The following is a 16,913-nucleotide window of genomic DNA, read 5'->3' as shown; positions in this document are numbered from 1 at the left end:
CTCTGGGTCTCTCACAGGGACCAGCACGGGATGTGGAGGAAACTCGCGCAGAAACATCCCTTCCTTCGAGTTAACATTGACATCCGCTACAGTTCCAGGTCCAATTGGGATTCTTAAATCAAAAACTGCGTAAATAATATTTATTGTAACGTCAGACTCCAGCTCTGAATCGCTGAACGTTGACTCGCTGGCGTGTAGATGGATCCGCTGGCGAGGTGACGACCTCGCGTTCAGTGTTTGATTTAAATCGATGCTCTTGTCAAAACCAAAGATCTAAGATCTTTGGTCAAAACTCCCGGGCGCCGAAACGACGCCGAGGGCGGCAGTTCCTCAGATCTTCTCGAAGAGCAGGTTCCAGAATTGAAGAAGTGGAAACAAACAAGTGCAGATGCTGGTTAATGCACAAAGGGACACAAAATGCTGGAGAAACTCCGCGTGTCGGGCAGGTGACGTTTCGGGCCAGGATCCGAGACTGAAGGAGGGTCGCCTATCCATGTTCTCCAGAGATGCTGCCTGACCGGCTGAGTTACTCCAGCACTTTTTGTCACGAATTTAAGAAGTCGCTCGTAAAGCTCAGATGCAGTGAGATGAGATTGGATGGGAATGAGCGAGGGGCTTGCAGTCTGGAGAAGGGTCCCGACCCCAAACGCCTCCTGTCCATTCCCTCCACAGACGCTGCCTGACCCACTGAATTACTCCGCTCGCTGCTTCCTATGGTTTACGTCTGATTCAGAGCGAGACGGTCAGAATGGTACAGACTGAAACGAGCCATTCGGTCCACCTCACCCCTGCTGACCCCGCTGCCTATCTGCTCTAGTCCCATTTATTCCACCATGTCCGTCTCCCTCTCTCGTATCTATGCGGCCAAATACATTTATAATACTGTTATTGTACCCGGCTGTACACCTTCCTCTGGCGGACATTGACACCAGTGGCCGTGTTGAACGCTGTTCATTGTCAGACCGGGAGCCGCACCCCGCTCCCCACCGACTCCGAGCCGCGACCGTCCCCAGCAACGGCCGCCTTTTCGCCGCCAGGTCTCGATAACCGAGCCCGGTGTCTTTGGCGCCAGGAAACGACCTTTACTGACTGACAATAATTGACAATCCACCGCGCCAGCTCTTGGGAGAGCGGGCGTGCCCCGGGGAACGCGGGCTCTCGTGACACCGGGCAGCAATGCTCCTAGACCACAGATCCACAGCCGGGCGCTGATACTTCACGGTAATCTTTGGCTGCAAATATATTTAAATACTGTCCTTGACACGAGGTTCGATCGGATCGGGGGGGGGGGGGGGGGCGGGGGGGACAGAGAGGGGGCAGAGGGGAGTGAAAGGAGAGCAGGAGGGGGCAGGAGGGGAGTGGGGAGGGGTGTCAGAGGGAGATGGCGAGAGGGGATGGAAAAGGGCCAGGGGGGGAGAGAAGGGGCCGGAGGAAGGTGAGGGTGGGGAAAGGGTGAGAGGGTAGTGGCGAGGGTGGGAGGGGAATGGAGGGGGGTGGGGGAGGGGAGAGGACGGGGAGAGGGTGCTAGGGGAGTGGGTGGGTGAGAGGGGGGAGGGCCTGCGTCCTCGCTTCTACATTGCGAGCGAGAGCAGGAGGGCGATGATGGGGGCTAGGGCGGAGGGCAGGGTGAGAGAGCCGCCGCTCGTCCCCACGTCGCAGCGCTGGCCCCTCCAGCCATGGAAACAGCGGCACTGGAAGTCCAGCTGTAGCGCGGCCTTGTCGCTCTGCGAGAGGACGCCGGTCACCCGCAGCCCGCCTCCCGGGCCCGGCGCCGCCTCGATGCGGAAGCTGTAGGGGCTCAGGTGTAGGTAGGTGTCGGCCTCGCTGTTCCTCCGCTCGCAGCGCCCGTTGCCCGCGCACAGGAAGCGGCTGCACTGCCGGGTCGCCGAGGTGACGTTCAGCAGGTAACGGCCCAAGTCCCCGGACAGGTAATCGCTCATCATCCGGCAGCGCTCCTGCGGCACAGAGGTCGGAGTTGACCATGGAAGCCCGACCCCTGACCCCGATCCGACCTCTAACCCCGATCTGTCCCCTGACCCCGATCTGTCCCCTGACCCCAACCCGACCCCCTCCCTCAAACTGACCTCAATAACAACCTGGCTCCCGACACTGAACCGACTCCCGACCCTAACATCTAACCCCAACCCGACCCCTGACCCCAAATCTACCCTGACCACTAGCCCCAACCGACCTCTACCCCCACACCAACCTCAATCAACCAACCTCTGATCCCAAACAAACCCTCGACCACCAACCCGACCATGATCCCAAATCCATCTTGACATCTGACTGCCCCCCCCCCCCCCCCCCCCCCCCCCCCCCCCCCCCATCACGCGACCCGCGACCCAGCCGGACTCTCCAACCCCGACCTGACCGTGACCCACATCATCATCCCTGAACCACCCCGACACGAACACCATCTCTGTCCCCAAACCATCCGCCATTCTGGGAAGGGGAGGTGGATATGGAGGCGGCGGATGGGAGGTGGAAAGGGGTTTGGGGAGAGGTCATGGGTGGGGGAGGAAGGGGTTAGGTCATGGGTGGGGGAGGGGTGCAGTGGATGTGGCGGAAGGGATGTGAGGAGGAGGGGGGTTGGGGGTTGGGGTAGGATGGGGGAGATGTGGAAGGAGGGGTTTAGGGGTGTTGACTCTCACCGCACTGTTGCTGTAATCTGTGTCGCCCCAGAAGATGATGCCGGCGGCTCCCAGCGCGGCCGTTTCCCCCACCGTGGTGACCAGGTCTTGCTGCTCACAGAAGGAAGGAAGGAGTGGGTCAGAGAACGCTCCCCTCTACAAACCCCCCCACTTACACTATCCCCTCCCCACCCTCTCCCAGCCTCATCCCCTCCCCCACACTTTCGTTTACCCCCCACATTCCGCACCACCCCTTCGCCCTGCGTTGAGTGCCCCGAGTGATGACTGCCCGGGTGATGGGTGTCCCGGGTGATGGGTGCCCGGGTGATGGGTGCCCGGGCGATGGGTGCCCGGGTGCTGGGTGTCCGGGTGATGGGTGCGTGGGTGATGGGTGCGTGGGTGATAGGTGCCCGGGTGACGGGTGATGGGTGCGTGGGAGATGGGTGCCCGGGTGACGGGTGCCCGGTGCGATGGGAGCCCGGGTGATGGGTGCCCGGGTGACGGGTGATGGGTGATGGGTGCCCGGGTGATGGGTGCCCGGGTGATGGGTGCCCGGGTGATGGGTGCCCGGGTGATGGGTGCCCGGGTGACGGGTGATGGGTGATGGGTGCCCGGGTGATGGGTGCCCGGGTGATGGGTGCCCGGGTGACGGGTGCCCGGGTGATGGGTGCCCGGGCGATGGGTGCCCGGGCGGTGGGTGCCGGGAGTTGGGTGCCCCAGGCCCGTCTCACCTGTGTCAGTAGCTCGGTGGTGTGGCTGTAGCTGGGACGCGAGTACACGAAGACGGGGAGCGCCCCTTCGCGGCCGTGTTCGCGCGCCACCCGCAGCGCCTCCCGCAACCGGGACCGCACGAAGCTGCGGGCGGCAGGCGTACCGCGAAGGGAGCTCGCCAGGTAGATGGAGGGGTAGAGAGCGGTGCTACCGGCCCACAGCCACGCCAGCAGGTCGTTCCGCGACACCTCCACGTCGGGGCAGTGGCCGGTATAGTTGCCGGCGCCGCCCGCGTAGCCGTGGTTGTAACAGTCCGGGAAGAGGTAGAAGCCCCAGAGGCTGCGGGGCCGCTTATTGCGCGCTCTCTGCAGGGTGCTGATCATGAACTTCCGCGCCGCCTGCTCGAACTCAAACTGAGCCTGGCGAGCTCGCTGTGCAGCATCCCAGTCCGAGTGGTGCTCCTGCACCAGCGCCAGCGAGCGGTCCCGGTACACCTGCTTCCCCTGCCAGTTACGGATCCATAGCGGCCGCCATTCCTCCCAGTCAATCACTGCTAGCCCTGCGCGCTCCCGCGACCGCATGTAGCGCTGCACGTCGCGCTCGAGTTGCGCCAGATGCAGGTGGAGGCTGGCGTTCTGCGGGACCCCGCCGTGCACCGGGCCGCCGTCCGCGTAGTGCGGGTACTGGCCCAGCCGATCCTTGTAGAAGATGGTCAGTTGCTGGTCGTAGAAACCCTCGTTGGGCGAGGCCACCATGTCGAAGAGGCTGAGGTCGAGCGGCACCGAGTACCGGTCGCAGTCGTGCGTCGGCGCGTTCCACACGGTGATGAACGGCTGCCCCGCGAAAGCCGTCGTCTGCCGCAGCTCCCGGGCGCTGCCGGCCGCAACGGCCCACAGGGCCACGACGCAGGTGGCTGTCCGGGCAAGGCGAGCAGTCCGCTGACCCATGGCGATCACAGCCGCCTCTCCGCCTGATCCGCTCCGCGCCCTGCAACACAACAACGGCAGCCCGGTCACTGAAGGCTCGGAGCTCAGCCCTGCTCATTCCGCCTGGGCCCCGCAACCCACCGTCTTCCTCCTCCCTCCCGCGCTCCCCAACCCCTCTCCCGCACCCGGCTCCCTTCTCCTACTCCCACCTCCACACACCCTCTCGTCCCCTCCTTCGCACCCAGTTAATTTGCCCTATCCACACAACGGCTCCCGCATTGCCCCTACTCCTCCTCTCCATCCCCAGTTCCTCTCCCTTCTCCCGCCCCTCTTCTTCCCTCCATTTCCCACCCTTCTCCACCTGTCGCTCTCTCCCCGCGCCCACCCTGCCTCCCACCTCCGTCTCCCAAACCTCATCCCCACCTTCTCTCCCCCCCCCCCCCCCCAGACTCTCGCCCACCCGTCTCTCGCCTCCTCTCCCATCGCCCCTCCTTGATTCCCTGAGTCTCTCTCCCCCTTCTCCACCCAATCTCACTCCCTCTCCCACAAACTTTCCTCCCGGCACTGCCCTCGATTCCTACCCCAGGGTGAGGGGTGAGGGGGGCTTTCAGGCCGCGGGGACTCTCCGTTCCAGCCCCTCAGACACTGTTCCGGGATTTCTCGGCTCACGGAGCGGGTACCTGGTGAAGTGAGCGGGCAGCAAACGTCCGGCGTTTAAAGACAATCTGTGAAACTTTTGACAAAAATACCCTCCGCGAGGCACCAAATCCCAACAGGAAAGCGCAGCGTCTGCGGAAGTGGAGCAAGACACAGCGGCATGGAAGCGCTTATCGCCAGCCAGCGAATTGCAGCGGGCGGATGGGCGGCTGCGGCTCAGGACTCAAGGGAGACCGGGGATGTGATAAGTAAATGGAGGTCAGGGCGGTGGTGAGGGACGGGGGGGGGGGGGGGGCTCTGCGGGGATGAGAGTGCTCTCCCGGGTGGATGGAGAGTGAGGAGGAGAGGGCGAAAATTCTGAACCTGACTTCAGTCTGAAGAAGTCAGCTGACAATGTCAGCTATCCATGTTCTCCAGAGATGCTGCCTGACCCGCTGAGTTACTCCAGCACTGTGTGTGTGTGTGCGTCTGTCTGTCTGCCTCTCTCTCTCTCTCTCTCTCTCTCTCTCTTTCTCGCTCCTTCTCATTCCCTCCCTCCCACCACCCCGCTTTCTCCCAGGTTTCTTCCCACCCCGCCCCAACAACAATCAGTGTACAAGGTCGCGGCCCGAAACGTCAGCTATCCATTTTCTCCAGAGAAGCTGCCTGACCCACTGAGTTACTCGAGCACTCCGTGTCTGCCTCGAGTCTGGTAATCCAGGGAGCTGAGACTGAAGGTCCCCCGCGTCCCTTACTCCCCCCCTCCTGTCGCCCCGTCCTGTCACCCCCACCTCCTGTCGCCTCTGGCCGGGCTCCGGCCGACCTTCCCCCGCAGCCGCTGGTCGATCCGCCGGCATTCGGCCGATCTCAGGCCGCGGCCGACAGATATCCTCCCCCGGAGCTCCTCCACCCCCGCCGACTCACCCCCACGGCCAGCCGCACACAAAAGGGCCGAGTGGCCAGCACAAGATCCCGTGGCCGGAGGAAGTCACGTGGACCCGCCCCGGGCTCGGCCGGGCACCAGGCCGCAGCCCCGACCTCGATTTCTCTGCACTCACCCTGGGCTGCGGCGGCGGCGGCGGCCTGTCTCCGCTCACCCGCGACCCGCGCCCGTCTCTCGCTTCATCTGGAGAGGCGGCGGAGGCCGGGCGCTGCTGAGCCGGGGAGAGGGGGAAGGGGGAGGAGCGCCGCCGGTCACGTTAAACCCCGCCTCCGGCACAGACCGTGAGCCGCTCCCTCAGCACCGACCCCCCCCCCCCCCCCCACTGTGCGGCGCTCCCTCACTGTACTGACTCGAGGACGGGGGGTTGAGGAGTGAGGGGGAGGGGATAGCGGGTGGAGGGTGGGGGGAGGGGGGGTGGGGGGAGGGGGGGTGTTTAGGGGATAGCGGGTGGGGGGGTGGGGGGGGGGGTGTTTAGGGGATAGCGGGTGGAGGGTGGGGGGGGTGTTTAGGAGAAGAGGGTAGGGAATGGCGAGGGATGAGGGATATTCGGGGTGGGTGAGTATCCGCACTTCACTGTGACCACAGGGATATTTGGGGTGGGTTGTAGCATTGTCTCTAGTCCTCTGTCTATCTCTCCCTCACTATCTATCTATCTATCTGTCTCTCACTATCTATCTCCACCGTCTCTCTCTCACTACCTCTCTCTGCACCAGCTCCACCCCAAGATGCAACTGTTTGGCCAGAACTTGGACCCGGAGGAATTTTTAAATTTGACGACTCGATCGCGCTCGCCTGCCTCAGCCTGAGCACAAAGGACAGGAAGGAAAGGCCAGTGTCCCCACCCCGGCGAAGAGGAAGCGTGGGCCGGCAGCAGCTGATGGTGACGAACGGCTGCTGGTCAGCGCAAGCTCCGGAGAGGCGGCGTTGCAGTCGGGACCGTTGAAATCTCGTCTGCACCGCCAACGGAACAATGCCAATCTTGCTTCCCTGACTTAACAAGCGAGTGAACACAACACACCGATACAAATATAATAATCAGTAATGCCAGAAATTAATAAATAATGCGTGGTGCAACCAGTCGTACAGGGTCTTGGTGAGACCACACCTGGAGTATTGCGTACAGTTTTGGTCTCCTAATCTGAGGAAAGACATTCTTGCCATAGAGGGAGTACAGAGAAGGTTCACCAGACTGATTCCTGGGATGGCAGGACTTTCATATGAAGAAAGACTGGATAGACTCGGCTTGTACTCGCTAGAATTCAGAAGATTGAGGGGGGATCTTATAGAAACGTACAAAATTCTTAAGGGGTTGGACAGGCTAGATGCAGGAAGATTATTCCCGATGTTGGGGAAGTCCAGAACAAGTCAAGTCAAGATGCTTTCCACAGCCCCTGAGTAGAAGCACTGGAGGATCCTCGGAGACACTCTGAATTTCCTCAATTGCCTGAGGTGGTAAAGGCGCTGCCTTGTCTTACTCACGAGTGCTGCGGCGTGTGATGTTTAAGGATAAGGGGGAAGTCTTTTAGGACCGACATGAGAAAATCTTTTTTTACACAGAGAATGGTGAATCTGTGGAATTCTCTGCCACAGAAGGTAGTTGAGGCCAGTTCATTTGCTATATTTAAGAGGGAGTTAGATGTGGCCCTTGTGGCTAAAGGGATCAGGGGGTATGGAGAGAAGGCAGGTACACGGTACTGAGTTGGATGATCAGCCATGATCATATTGAATGGCGGTGCAGGCTCGAAGGGCCGAATGGCCTACTCCTGCACCTATTTTCTATGTTTCTGTTTCAAAGTGCCTGGTGGTTGCTAGGAAGAAGCTGTTCATGAACCTGGAGGTCACGGTTTTCAGGCTCCTGTACCTTCTATCCGATTAGTTGAGTGTGGACAGCGTGGTGTGGGTCTGTGATGATGCTGGCTGCCTTTTTGAGGCAAGTCACGTTTATTCGCCACATACACATACGAGATGTGCAGGGAAATGAAAAGTGGCAATGCTCACGTATTGTGCAAAAAAACAAACAAACAACAACCAGAATGGAACAGAATCACATATTCTTTTACATATTACATATTGTGGGAGGAAGGAAAAAGGAAAAAAAACAGCAATTAAGAAAAAAGCAGTAGAGTGGTACAGTAAAGTTAGTCCCTGGTGAGGTAGGAGTTTACAGTCCTAATGGCTTCTGGGAAGAAACTCCTTCTCAACCTTATCGTTGTCACAGCATGGGCACGGAGGCGTTTGCCTGACCGTGGCAGCTGGAACAGTCCGTTGCAGGGCTGGAACAGGGTCTCCCATGATTTTATTGGCTCTAGAGTTGCAACTTCCAATGTACAGTTCCTGTAGAGGGGGTAGCGCCTCCCGTAGATCCCTTCGATGGTGGGGAAGTCAGTACCAGTGATGGACCGGGCAGCGTCCACCACTCTCTGTAGTATCCTTCATTCCTGGGCGTTCAAGTTACTGAGCCAGGCTGTGATGCAACCAGTCAGTGTGCTCCCTACCGTACACCTGTAGACGCTGAGTAGTTTGGGTGAAGTGTCGGCATCGTTGATGACGGTGTCCGGCCAAGACCTGCAGAGCTGCTGCTGGTCCACGCGGCAGCCGCACAGCGGGTCCATCTCAACCCACCCAAACATCCCCAGTGTCAGGAAGTCCCACCCTCCCACGTCTTGCAGCACCCTGAAACCCCCTCATCACCTCGGTCATCCCGGCTCTTCACTGGGCGCTTTGTGCCAATATTATCGGAACGTACGGCACAGCAGCACCTTGAGAGACCCTCAATTCGTGTCGTCTCTATCCACAGCACTGTAGCAATCCCACACTAATCCCACTGCCCGCTCTCTCCCACAGCCCCGCATTAACCCCACGCTAATCCCACTGCCCGCTCTCTCCCACAGCCCCGTAACAATCCCACACTAATCCCACTGCCCGCTCTCTCCCACAGCCCTGCATTAACCCCACGCTAATCCCACTGCCCGCTCTCTCCCACACCCCTGCATTAACCCACGCTAATCCCACTGCCCGCTCTCTCCCACAGCCCCGTAACAATCCAACACTAATCCCACTGCCCGCTCTCTCCCACAGCCCCGTAACAATCCAACACTAATCCCACTGCCCGCTCTCTCCCACAGCCCTGCATCAACCCCACCCTAATCCATTTGCCCCGCAACACCTACATTTCAGGAGCCTCTGCGCGTTCTTGAGTGGTGAAGGCAGAGGAGTCACAGTGCGGGTGGGTGGGATCAGTGTTGACAAGTGTGACAGGTGGAGATGGTGGGCCGAAAGGCCAGATCTGTGCTGTGAGTGAGCCTCTGTGCCACAAGACCAAACACGCGTGAACAACAGTCAACAGGGTGAGTTTCAGGAAATTGTCTTTATTTTCGACAGGAAGTACAGCCTTCATATGAGGAGAAGGCTCAGGAGCAGGACGAGGACAAGTGTGAGCGGGGAGGTCTCGGCTCGACAGGACGCGGAGGGCTTTCTGTAGCGGCTGCATCGGACGCCGTTCCAGCCCCGGTAACACTGACACTGGAAGTGGGATTTGTAATCCCTCTTGTCCAACAGACTCGCCCGGCCCTTGATGTAAACCTTGCCGCCGCCCGCCTTGCTGCGCTTCAGGATGCGGAACGACTTGCTGTTCAAGTGCAGGAACACATCCTCCTCGGCGTTGCGGCGAAAGCAGCGGCCGTGGTTGGCGCACAGTGTTAAGCTGCAGCTCCGCACGGCCGCCGTCAGGTTCAGGATGTACGGCCCCAACACATTCTGCACTTGTTTGTGCACGGCCTGGCAGCTTGCCTGCCAACAACGAGCGCAGCAGGACAGTTATCCGCCGCACCATCCGCGAAACCTCGGCATCCCACTCCCCCCCCCCTCCCCCCCCCCCCCCCCCCCCCCCCCACACCCCCCCCGAGCCCAGGCCCACAGCCCCCCCCCCCCCCCCCCCCCCTCCCGACGTCGAGTTACGATGTACTGAGGGAGCGCCGCACTGAGGGAGGGGCAGTGAGGGAGCGCCGCACTGTGGGAGGGGCAGTGAGGGAGCGCTTACCTTGTTTTGGGAGAAGTCGATGGACCCCCCACAGAATGGCTCCGCTCGCCCCCATCGCTGCGCTCTCGCCCAGAGTGCGGACCAGATCAATCTGCAAACGAACTGCAAGTTGGAGCAGGTGGCGGCTGCGGGTCGGATCTCCCCGCCCCATCGGCTCCGCTTACCCCGGGGGGGGGGGGGGGGGGGGGGGGGGGGGGGGTCAGCAACGGCCGGAGCGGGACCTGACGCCATTCGGACCATCACGGTCCTGCTGTCTGAGGTAGCCAGATGTGGACTCAGTGGCCAGTGGGGACTGTGATACAGATGTTGACCCACGCAGTTAGAGACACGAACATGCACGGAAACATGCTCCTCACGAGGCCGACTCGACGAGAGAGAGAGAGAGAGAGGGAGAGATGGGGAGATGGAGAGGGGGAGAGGGAGGGAGAGAGGGGAGAGGGAGAGGGAGAGGGGGAGATGGAGAGGGATGGAGAGTGGGGAGAAGGAGGAGAGGGGGGGAAAGGGAGGGAGGGACGGAGGGAGGGAGGGAGGGACGGTGGACGACATTACTCTCTACAACTGTGAGGGGGGGGGGGGTAATCAACGTTTCCGCTCAATGACCATCAGAGCGGACGGGGGGGGGGGGGGGGGGGGGCAGCGGCTATGGAGTTGCAAGGGAACGCTGGCCAGGTGCACGGCCTCTACTCACCTCCTTGAGGGGCGTGAGGGTTCTGCTGTTTATGTAGTGGGAGCGGCAGTAGATGTAAACGGGCGGAGCGTATTCCTCTTTGGTCAGCAAAGCCACACGTATGGCTTCCTTTATCCGGTATCTGGCGTAGAGTTTGCCGCGCTCCGAATGGAGTGCCTCCTCCAGGTAGACGGACGGGAAGAGGGCAGAGCTCTGAGTCCACATCCACGTCAGCTCATTGTTGCGCTTGATCTCGATATCTGGGCAGTGGCCGTCGTACGTGGGGAACTCTTCCCCGTAGTTGCCGTTGTAGCAATCCGGGAAGAGTGCGAATCCCCAGTAGGCCTTCGGTCGCATCGACTGGCCCAGCCTCAGGGAAGAGCTCATGTAGATTCTAGCCGCCTGGTCAAAATCCCTCTTAGCTTCAGCTTCGACCTGGCTTTGATTCCATCGGGGGTTCCTCCCCCGGACAAGCTCCATTGATTTTGTCTGGTAGACTTTCCTGTCGCCCGTGTTCCTTGCGTACAGGGGGCGCCAATCCACCCACTCTATCACCGCCATCCCCGCGTAGTCCTTGGATAGGTAGTTGTGGATGTCTACCCTGGCCTGACGCAGGTGTTCCTTCAGGCTCATGTTCTGGGGGAGCCCCCCATTTTCGGGATCCTCGTCGTAATAAGAAGGATAATGCCCCAACCGCTCAGAATAAAATACCGTGATTATCTCTCCAATAAACCTCTCATTTCTATTGGTTATAATACCAAAGTCGTTCAAGTGCAGGTTGACGCGTCTGTGGGTGCTGCAGCGCGACGTGGGCACGTTCCAGTAGACCTGGAAGGGCTGCCCTTCCACCAGCGGGGGCATGACCGGTTTGCGGAAAATGCCCTGGCCCACGGAGGTGAGCGACAGCAAACAGAGAGCGGCATAGATGGGGTAGGATGCGGGCAGCCGCCCTGGGTCACACCACGTCCAGGCCATCGGTCACTGGACAAGCTGCGCCCTGGCCACCTTGTTAGTTATGTCACGTCCACCACAGCCAACAATGTTGATACGTGATATGGTCAAATAATACCAGACCTGAGTACAATCATGACATACCCGTGGACACCAGGTAGCGCAAAGAGAAAAATACCAGGGTGCAGAAAATAATGTTACAGGTGCAAAGTGCAGAGAATAAAGTGCAACAGTCGGAATGAGGAAGATTGGAAGATTCAAAAAACATTGGTAGTTTATGTGAGCCCTATTCAAGTGTGTGATAACAGCGGGTAAGAGGCTGCTCCTGAATGTGGTTGTGCGTGTTTTCAAGCTTCTGCATCTTCTACCAAATGGGAGAAGAGGGAATGACCGGGGTGTGAGTGGTCCTTGATGATGTTGGCTGCTTTCCCGAGGCAGCGTGAAGCGTAGATGGAGTCGCTGGTGGGGAGTCGGGTCTGTGTGACGGACTGGGCTACATCCACAATTCGCTGTGATTTCTTGTGGTCTTGGGCAGAGCTGCTCCCAAACCGAGCTGTGATGCATCCCGATACGATGCACCTGTTGACGTTGGGAAGGGACGTTGGAGACGTGCCGAACCTCCTTGGTCTCCCGAGGAAGTAGAGGCGTTGATGTGCTTTCGTGGCCGTAGCCTCAATGTGGTTGTCCCTGGGCAGATTGTTGGTGATGTTTACACATGGGAACTTGAAGCTCTCGACCATCTCCACTACGTCACCATTGGTGCTGACGGGGACAAGTTCCCCATGGTCAATAACTAGCTCCTTTCTCTCGCTGACATCGTGGGGGAGGTTGATGTCCTGATACCGTGTCACTAAGTTCTACGTTTCCTTCTTGAACTCCGTCTCATCTTTGTTCATGATCAGGTGAAGAAGGGTCTCGACCCGAAACGTCGCCAATTCCTTCTCTCCATAGATGCTGCCTCACCCGCTGAGTTACTCCAGCATTTTGTGTCTACCCACCACAGTGGTGTCGGCTGCAAACTTGTAGATGGAGTTAGAGCTGAATTTGGCCGCACTGTCGTGAGTGAACAGGGAATATAGTAGGGGGGGCTGAGAACTAACTCTAGCGAGGTACCTGCATTGAATTATTGTGGAGCGGGTGCTGCCTCCTATCCAATGAATCGGCCTCCACTGCCTTCTGACGCTATGAATTTGTGGAATTCGGCCGGACACTAGGCCGCAGCCCCGACCTCGATTTCCCTGCACTCACCCTGGGCTGCGGCGGTGGCGGCCTGTCTCCGCCGAGCCGCCAACTCCCGGCACCCGGCTCCGCTCACCCGCGACCCGCGCCCGTCTCTCGCTTCATCCGGAGAGGCGGCGGAGGCCGGGCGCTGCGGAGCCGGGGTGAGGGGGAGGATGCAACAATCTGGCCAGAACTTGGACCCGGACGAATCTGTATCAATCCCACACTAATCCACTTGCCCCGCAACACCTACATTTCAGGAGCCTCTGCGCGTTCTTGAGTGGTGAAGGCAGAGGAGTCACAGTGCGGGTGGGTGGGATTGGTGTTGACAAGTGTGGTAGGTGGAGACGGTGGGCCGATGGGCCAGATCTGTGTTATGAGTGAGCCTCTGTGTCACAAGACCAAACACACAGAAGTGAATTGAACAGGGAGAGTTTCAGGATATTGTTTTTATTTTGGACAGGAACTACATCCATCATATGAGGAGAAGGCTCAGGAGCAGGACGAGGACAAGTGTGAGCGGGGAGGTCTCGACTCGGCACGAGTCGATGGGCTTTTTGTACCGGGTGCATCGGGTGCCGTTCCAGCCCCGGTAACACTGACACTGGAAGTGGGCTTTGTAATTCCTCTTGTCCGACAGACTGGGCCGGCCCTTGATGTAAACTTTGTCGCGTGCGCCGTTTGCGCTTCACGATGTGGAACGACTTGCTGTTCAAGTGCAGGAAAACATCCTCGTCGGCGTTGCGGCGGTAGCAGCGGCCGTGGTTGGAGCACAGCATCCGGCTGCAGAACCGTACACTCGCGGTCAGGTTCAGGATGTACGGCCCCAGCACATTATGCACCTGGTCCTTCACGGCCTGGCAGTTTTCCTGGCAACACCGAGCGCACCAGGAGAGTTAACCGCCGCATCACCCGCGAAACCTCGGCATCCGTCTCCCCCCCCCCCCCCCCCCCCAACCCCACACCCCTCCCGAGCCCTGGCCCACAGCCCCCTCTGGTCCCGGCGGCGAGTTACGCTGTACTGAGGGAGCGTCGCAATGTGGGAGAGGGGGGGGGGGGGGTAGTAAGGGAGCGCTTACCGTGGTTCTGGAGAAGTCGATGGACCCCCACAGAATGGCTCCACTCACCCCCATCGCTGCGCTCTCGCCCAGAGTGCGGACCAGATCAATCTGCAAACGAACCGCAAGTTGGAGCAGGTGGCGGCTGCGGGTCGAATCTCCACGACCCAAAGGCCCCGCTTACCCCGGGGTGGGGTCAGCAGCGGCCGGAGCGGGACCTGACGCCATTCGGACTATCATGGCCATGCTGACCCGTATGAATCCCTTGTCCCAGCACCGGTTTTCCACACCGCGACGATTCAAGCGCTGCTCCACACCAAGACGACTGGAGAGAAAGAGAGAGAGGGAGAGGGAGGGAGGGAGGGAGCGGAGGATGGAGAGGGGTGAAGAGGGAGAGGGGGAGAAGGAAAGAGAGGAAGGGGGAGAGAGAAGGAGAGCGAGATGCCCGGGTTGGATGTAGGTGGTGCAACTGTTGGGAGGGTGGGGGAGACACAGTCAAAGTTTCCGCTCAGTGACCGTCAGAGCGGGCGGGGGAACCAGCGGCTATGGAATTGCAAGGGAATGATGACCAGGTGCACGGCCTCTACTCACCTCATTGAGGGGCGTGAGGGTTTTGCTGTCGATGAAGTGGGAGCGGCAGTAGAGGAAGATGGGCGGAGTATATTTCCCTTTGGTCAGCAAAGCCACACGCACGGCTTCCCGTATCCGGTATCTGGCGTAGAGTTTGCCGCGCTGACCGCGCTCCGACTTGATCTTCTCCTCTAGGTAGACGGACGGGAAGAGGGCAGAGCTCTGAGTCCACATCCACGTCAGCTCATTGTTACGCTTGATCTCGATGTCTGGGCAGTGGCCGTCGTACGTGGGGAACTCTTCCCTGAAGTGGTAGTTGTAGCAATCCGGGAAGAGGTAAAATCCCCAGTAGGCCTTCGGTCGCATCGACTGGCCCAGCCTCAGGGAAGACATCATGTACATTTTAGCCGCCTTGTCAAACTCCTTCTTAGCTTCAGCTTCGATATGGGTTTGGTTCCATTCGGGGTTCCTCCCCCGGACAAGCTCCTGTGATTTTGTCTGGTAGACTCTCTTGGAGCCCCAGTTCCTTGCGTACAGGGGGCGCCAATCCTCCCAGTCTATCACCGCCAACCCCTGGTAGTCCGTGGCTAAAACGTTGTCGATGTCTACCCTGGCCTGTCGCAGGTGGTCCTTCAAGCTCATGTTCTGGGGGAGCCCCCCATTTTCGGGATCCCCACTATGATAAGTTGGATAAATTCCCAACCGCGTAGAATAAAATATCGTGAGTTTCTCTCCAATAAACATCTCATTTCTATTGGTTACAATACCAAAGTCGCCCAAGTGCAGGTCGACGCCTCTGTGGGTGCTGCAGCGCGACGTGGGCACGTTCCAGTAGACCTGGAAGGGCTGCCCTTTCACTAGCGGCGGGATGGCCGGTTTGCGGGATAGGCCCCGGCCCACGGAGGTGAGCGACAACAAACAGACGGCGGCATAGACGGGGTAGGGTGCGGGCAGCCGCCCTCGGTCACACCACGTCCAGGCCATCGGTCACTGGACAAGCTGCGCCCTGGCCACCTTGTTAGTTATGTCACGTCCACCACAGCCAACAATGTTGATACGTGATATTGCCAAATAATACCAGACATGAGTACAATCATGACATACCCGTGGACACCAGGTAGACGAATGAAAAAAATACCAGGGTGCAGAAAATAATGTTACACGTGCAAAGTGCAAAGAATAACGTGCAACAGGCGGAATGAGGAAGATTGGAAGATTCAAAAAACATTGTTAGTTTATGTGAGCCCTATTCAAGTGTGTGATAACAGCGGGTAAGAGGCTGCTCCTGAATGTGGTTGTGCGTGTTTTCAAGCTTCTGCATCTTCTACCAAATGGGAGAAGAGGGAATGGCCGGGGTGTGAATGGATCTTGATGGTGTTGGCTGCTTTCCCGAGGCAGCGTGAAGCGTAGATGGAGTCGGTGGTGGGGTGTCTGGTCTGTGTGACGGACTGGGCTACATCCATAACTCTCAGCGCTTTCTTGTGGTCTTGGGCAGAGCTGTTCCCAAACCGAGCTGTGATGCATCCCGATACGATGCACCTGTTGACTTTGGGAAGGGACGTTGGAGACGTGCCGAACCTCCTTGGTCTCCTGAGGCAGTAGAGGCGTTGATGTGCTTTCGTGGCCGTAGCCTCAATGTGATTGGTCCTGGGCAGATTGTTGGTGATGTTTACACCTGGGAACTGGAAGCTCTCGACCATCTCCACTACGTCACCATTGGTGCTGACGGGGACAAGTTCCCCATGGTCAATAACTAGCTCCTTTCTCTCGCTGACATCAAGGGAGAGGTTGATGTCCTGACACCGTGTCACTAAGTTCTCCGTCTCCTTCTTGAAGTCCGTCTCATCTTTGTTCATGATCAGGTGAAGAAGGGTCTCGACCCGAAACGTCGCCAATTCCTTCTCTCCATAGATGCTGCCTCACCCGCTGAGTTACTCCAACATTTTGTGTCTACCCACCACAGTGGTGTCGGCTGCAAACTTGTAGATGGAGTTAGAGCTGAATTTGGCCGCACTGTCGTGAGTGAACAGGGGAGTATAGTAGGAGGGGGCTGAGAACTAACTCTAGCGAGGTACCTGCATTGAATTATTGTGGAGCGGGTGCTGTCTCCTATCTTCACTGATTGTGGTATCCAGGTCAGGAACATCTTGTAGCAAAGCTGAACCCTGCGAGACTGATTCTGTGTGTGCGTGTGAGTGTGTTCGTGAGTGTGCGTGTGGGCGTTTATGAGTGTGTGTGTGTGTGTGTGTGCCATGTGTCTGTGAACGTGGTGCCGGAATCGTGATGGGGGTAGATAGTGGTGTTTAAGGGGCTTTTATATGCAGGGATATGCAGTGCCCTGTGTGTGTGGGGTGCAGGGTGTGGGGCCCGGTCCCGAGTGGGTGGGGAGCCTGTTGCGGGAGATGTAGTGGGAGCGGCATTAGAGGAAGATGGCCGGAGTATATTGCTCTTTGGCCAGCATAGACTGGTGACTAAAAGTAGAGCACATGGTATTGGGGGTTGGGTGTTGACGTGGATAGAACATTGGTTGGCAGACAGGAAGCAAAGCGTAGGAGTGA

General features: G+C 58.8%; 2 protein-coding genes across 7 annotated transcripts; both read right to left on the bottom strand.

Annotated features, from left to right (window-relative positions):
• Positions 1–1,429: 1,429 nt before the first annotated feature.
• LOC129704639 (hyaluronidase-2-like) lies at positions 1,430–6,125 on the bottom strand. 6 transcript variants are annotated; one of them, XM_055647897.1, is made up of 5 exons: positions 5,965–6,125; positions 4,852–4,950; positions 3,365–4,331; positions 2,655–2,744; positions 1,430–1,955 (listed from the first exon to the last, which is right to left on the bottom strand). In XM_055647897.1, exons 3-5 carry the CDS (start codon positions 4,289–4,291, stop codon positions 1,572–1,574), a joined length of 1,401 nt encoding a protein of 466 aa, XP_055503872.1. In that variant the 5' UTR covers positions 4,292–4,331; positions 4,852–4,950; positions 5,965–6,125; the 3' UTR covers positions 1,430–1,571. The 6 variants fall into 6 exon arrangements, with proteins under 6 accessions (XP_055503872.1, XP_055503873.1, XP_055503871.1 ...); XM_055647898.1 differs by lacking the exon at positions 4,852–4,950 and having other exon boundaries at positions 5,831–6,125; XM_055647896.1 differs by lacking the exon at positions 4,852–4,950.
• Positions 6,126–9,015: 2,890 nt separating this feature from the next.
• Positions 9,016–15,363, bottom strand: LOC129704917 (hyaluronidase-like). The gene is made up of 4 exons (XM_055648327.1): positions 14,377–15,363; positions 13,807–13,896; positions 9,889–9,979; positions 9,016–9,638 (listed from the first exon to the last, which is right to left on the bottom strand). Exons 1-4 carry the CDS (start codon positions 15,337–15,339, stop codon positions 9,016–9,018), a joined length of 1,767 nt encoding a protein of 588 aa, XP_055504302.1. The 5' UTR covers positions 15,340–15,363.
• Between the last annotated feature and the right edge of the window lie 1,550 nt (positions 15,364–16,913).

This window comes from Leucoraja erinacea, chromosome 16 (assembly GCF_028641065.1).
Source record: "Leucoraja erinacea ecotype New England chromosome 16, Leri_hhj_1, whole genome shotgun sequence".
NCBI classification, from domain to species: Eukaryota; Metazoa; Chordata; class Chondrichthyes; order Rajiformes; family Rajidae; genus Leucoraja; species Leucoraja erinaceus.
The sequence above is the reverse complement of the archived record's forward strand: the minus strand, read 5'-3'. Positions and strand labels throughout refer to the sequence as shown.

What these genes read in the sequence shown, in the direction of transcription:
- LOC129704639 (XM_055647898.1), bottom strand. Translation starts at nt 4,291, where the DNA reads ATGGGTCAGCGGACTGCTCGCCTTGCCCGGACAGCCACCTGCGTCGTG. An exon ending in CCACCGAGCTACTGACACAG is followed by an intron (nt 2,745 to 3,364) that starts GTGAGACGGGCC and finishes TTCTGTGAGCAG; the next exon opens with CAAGACCTGGTCACCACGGT. An exon ending in CAGATTACAGCAACAGTGCG is followed by an intron (nt 1,956 to 2,654) that starts GTGAGAGTCAAC and finishes TCTGTGCCGCAG; the next exon opens with GAGCGCTGCCGGATGATGAG.
- LOC129704917 (XM_055648327.1), bottom strand. Translation starts at nt 15,339, where the DNA reads ATGGCCTGGACGTGGTGTGACCGAGGGCGGCTGCCCGCACCCTACCCC. An exon ending in CCCTCACGCCCCTCAATGAG is followed by an intron (nt 13,897 to 14,376) that starts GTGAGTAGAGGC and finishes GTTCGTTTGCAG; the next exon opens with ATTGATCTGGTCCGCACTCT. An exon ending in TCGACTTCTCCCAAAACAAG is followed by an intron (nt 9,639 to 9,888) that starts GTAAGCGCTCCC and finishes CGTTGTTGGCAG; the next exon opens with GCAAGCTGCCAGGCCGTGCA.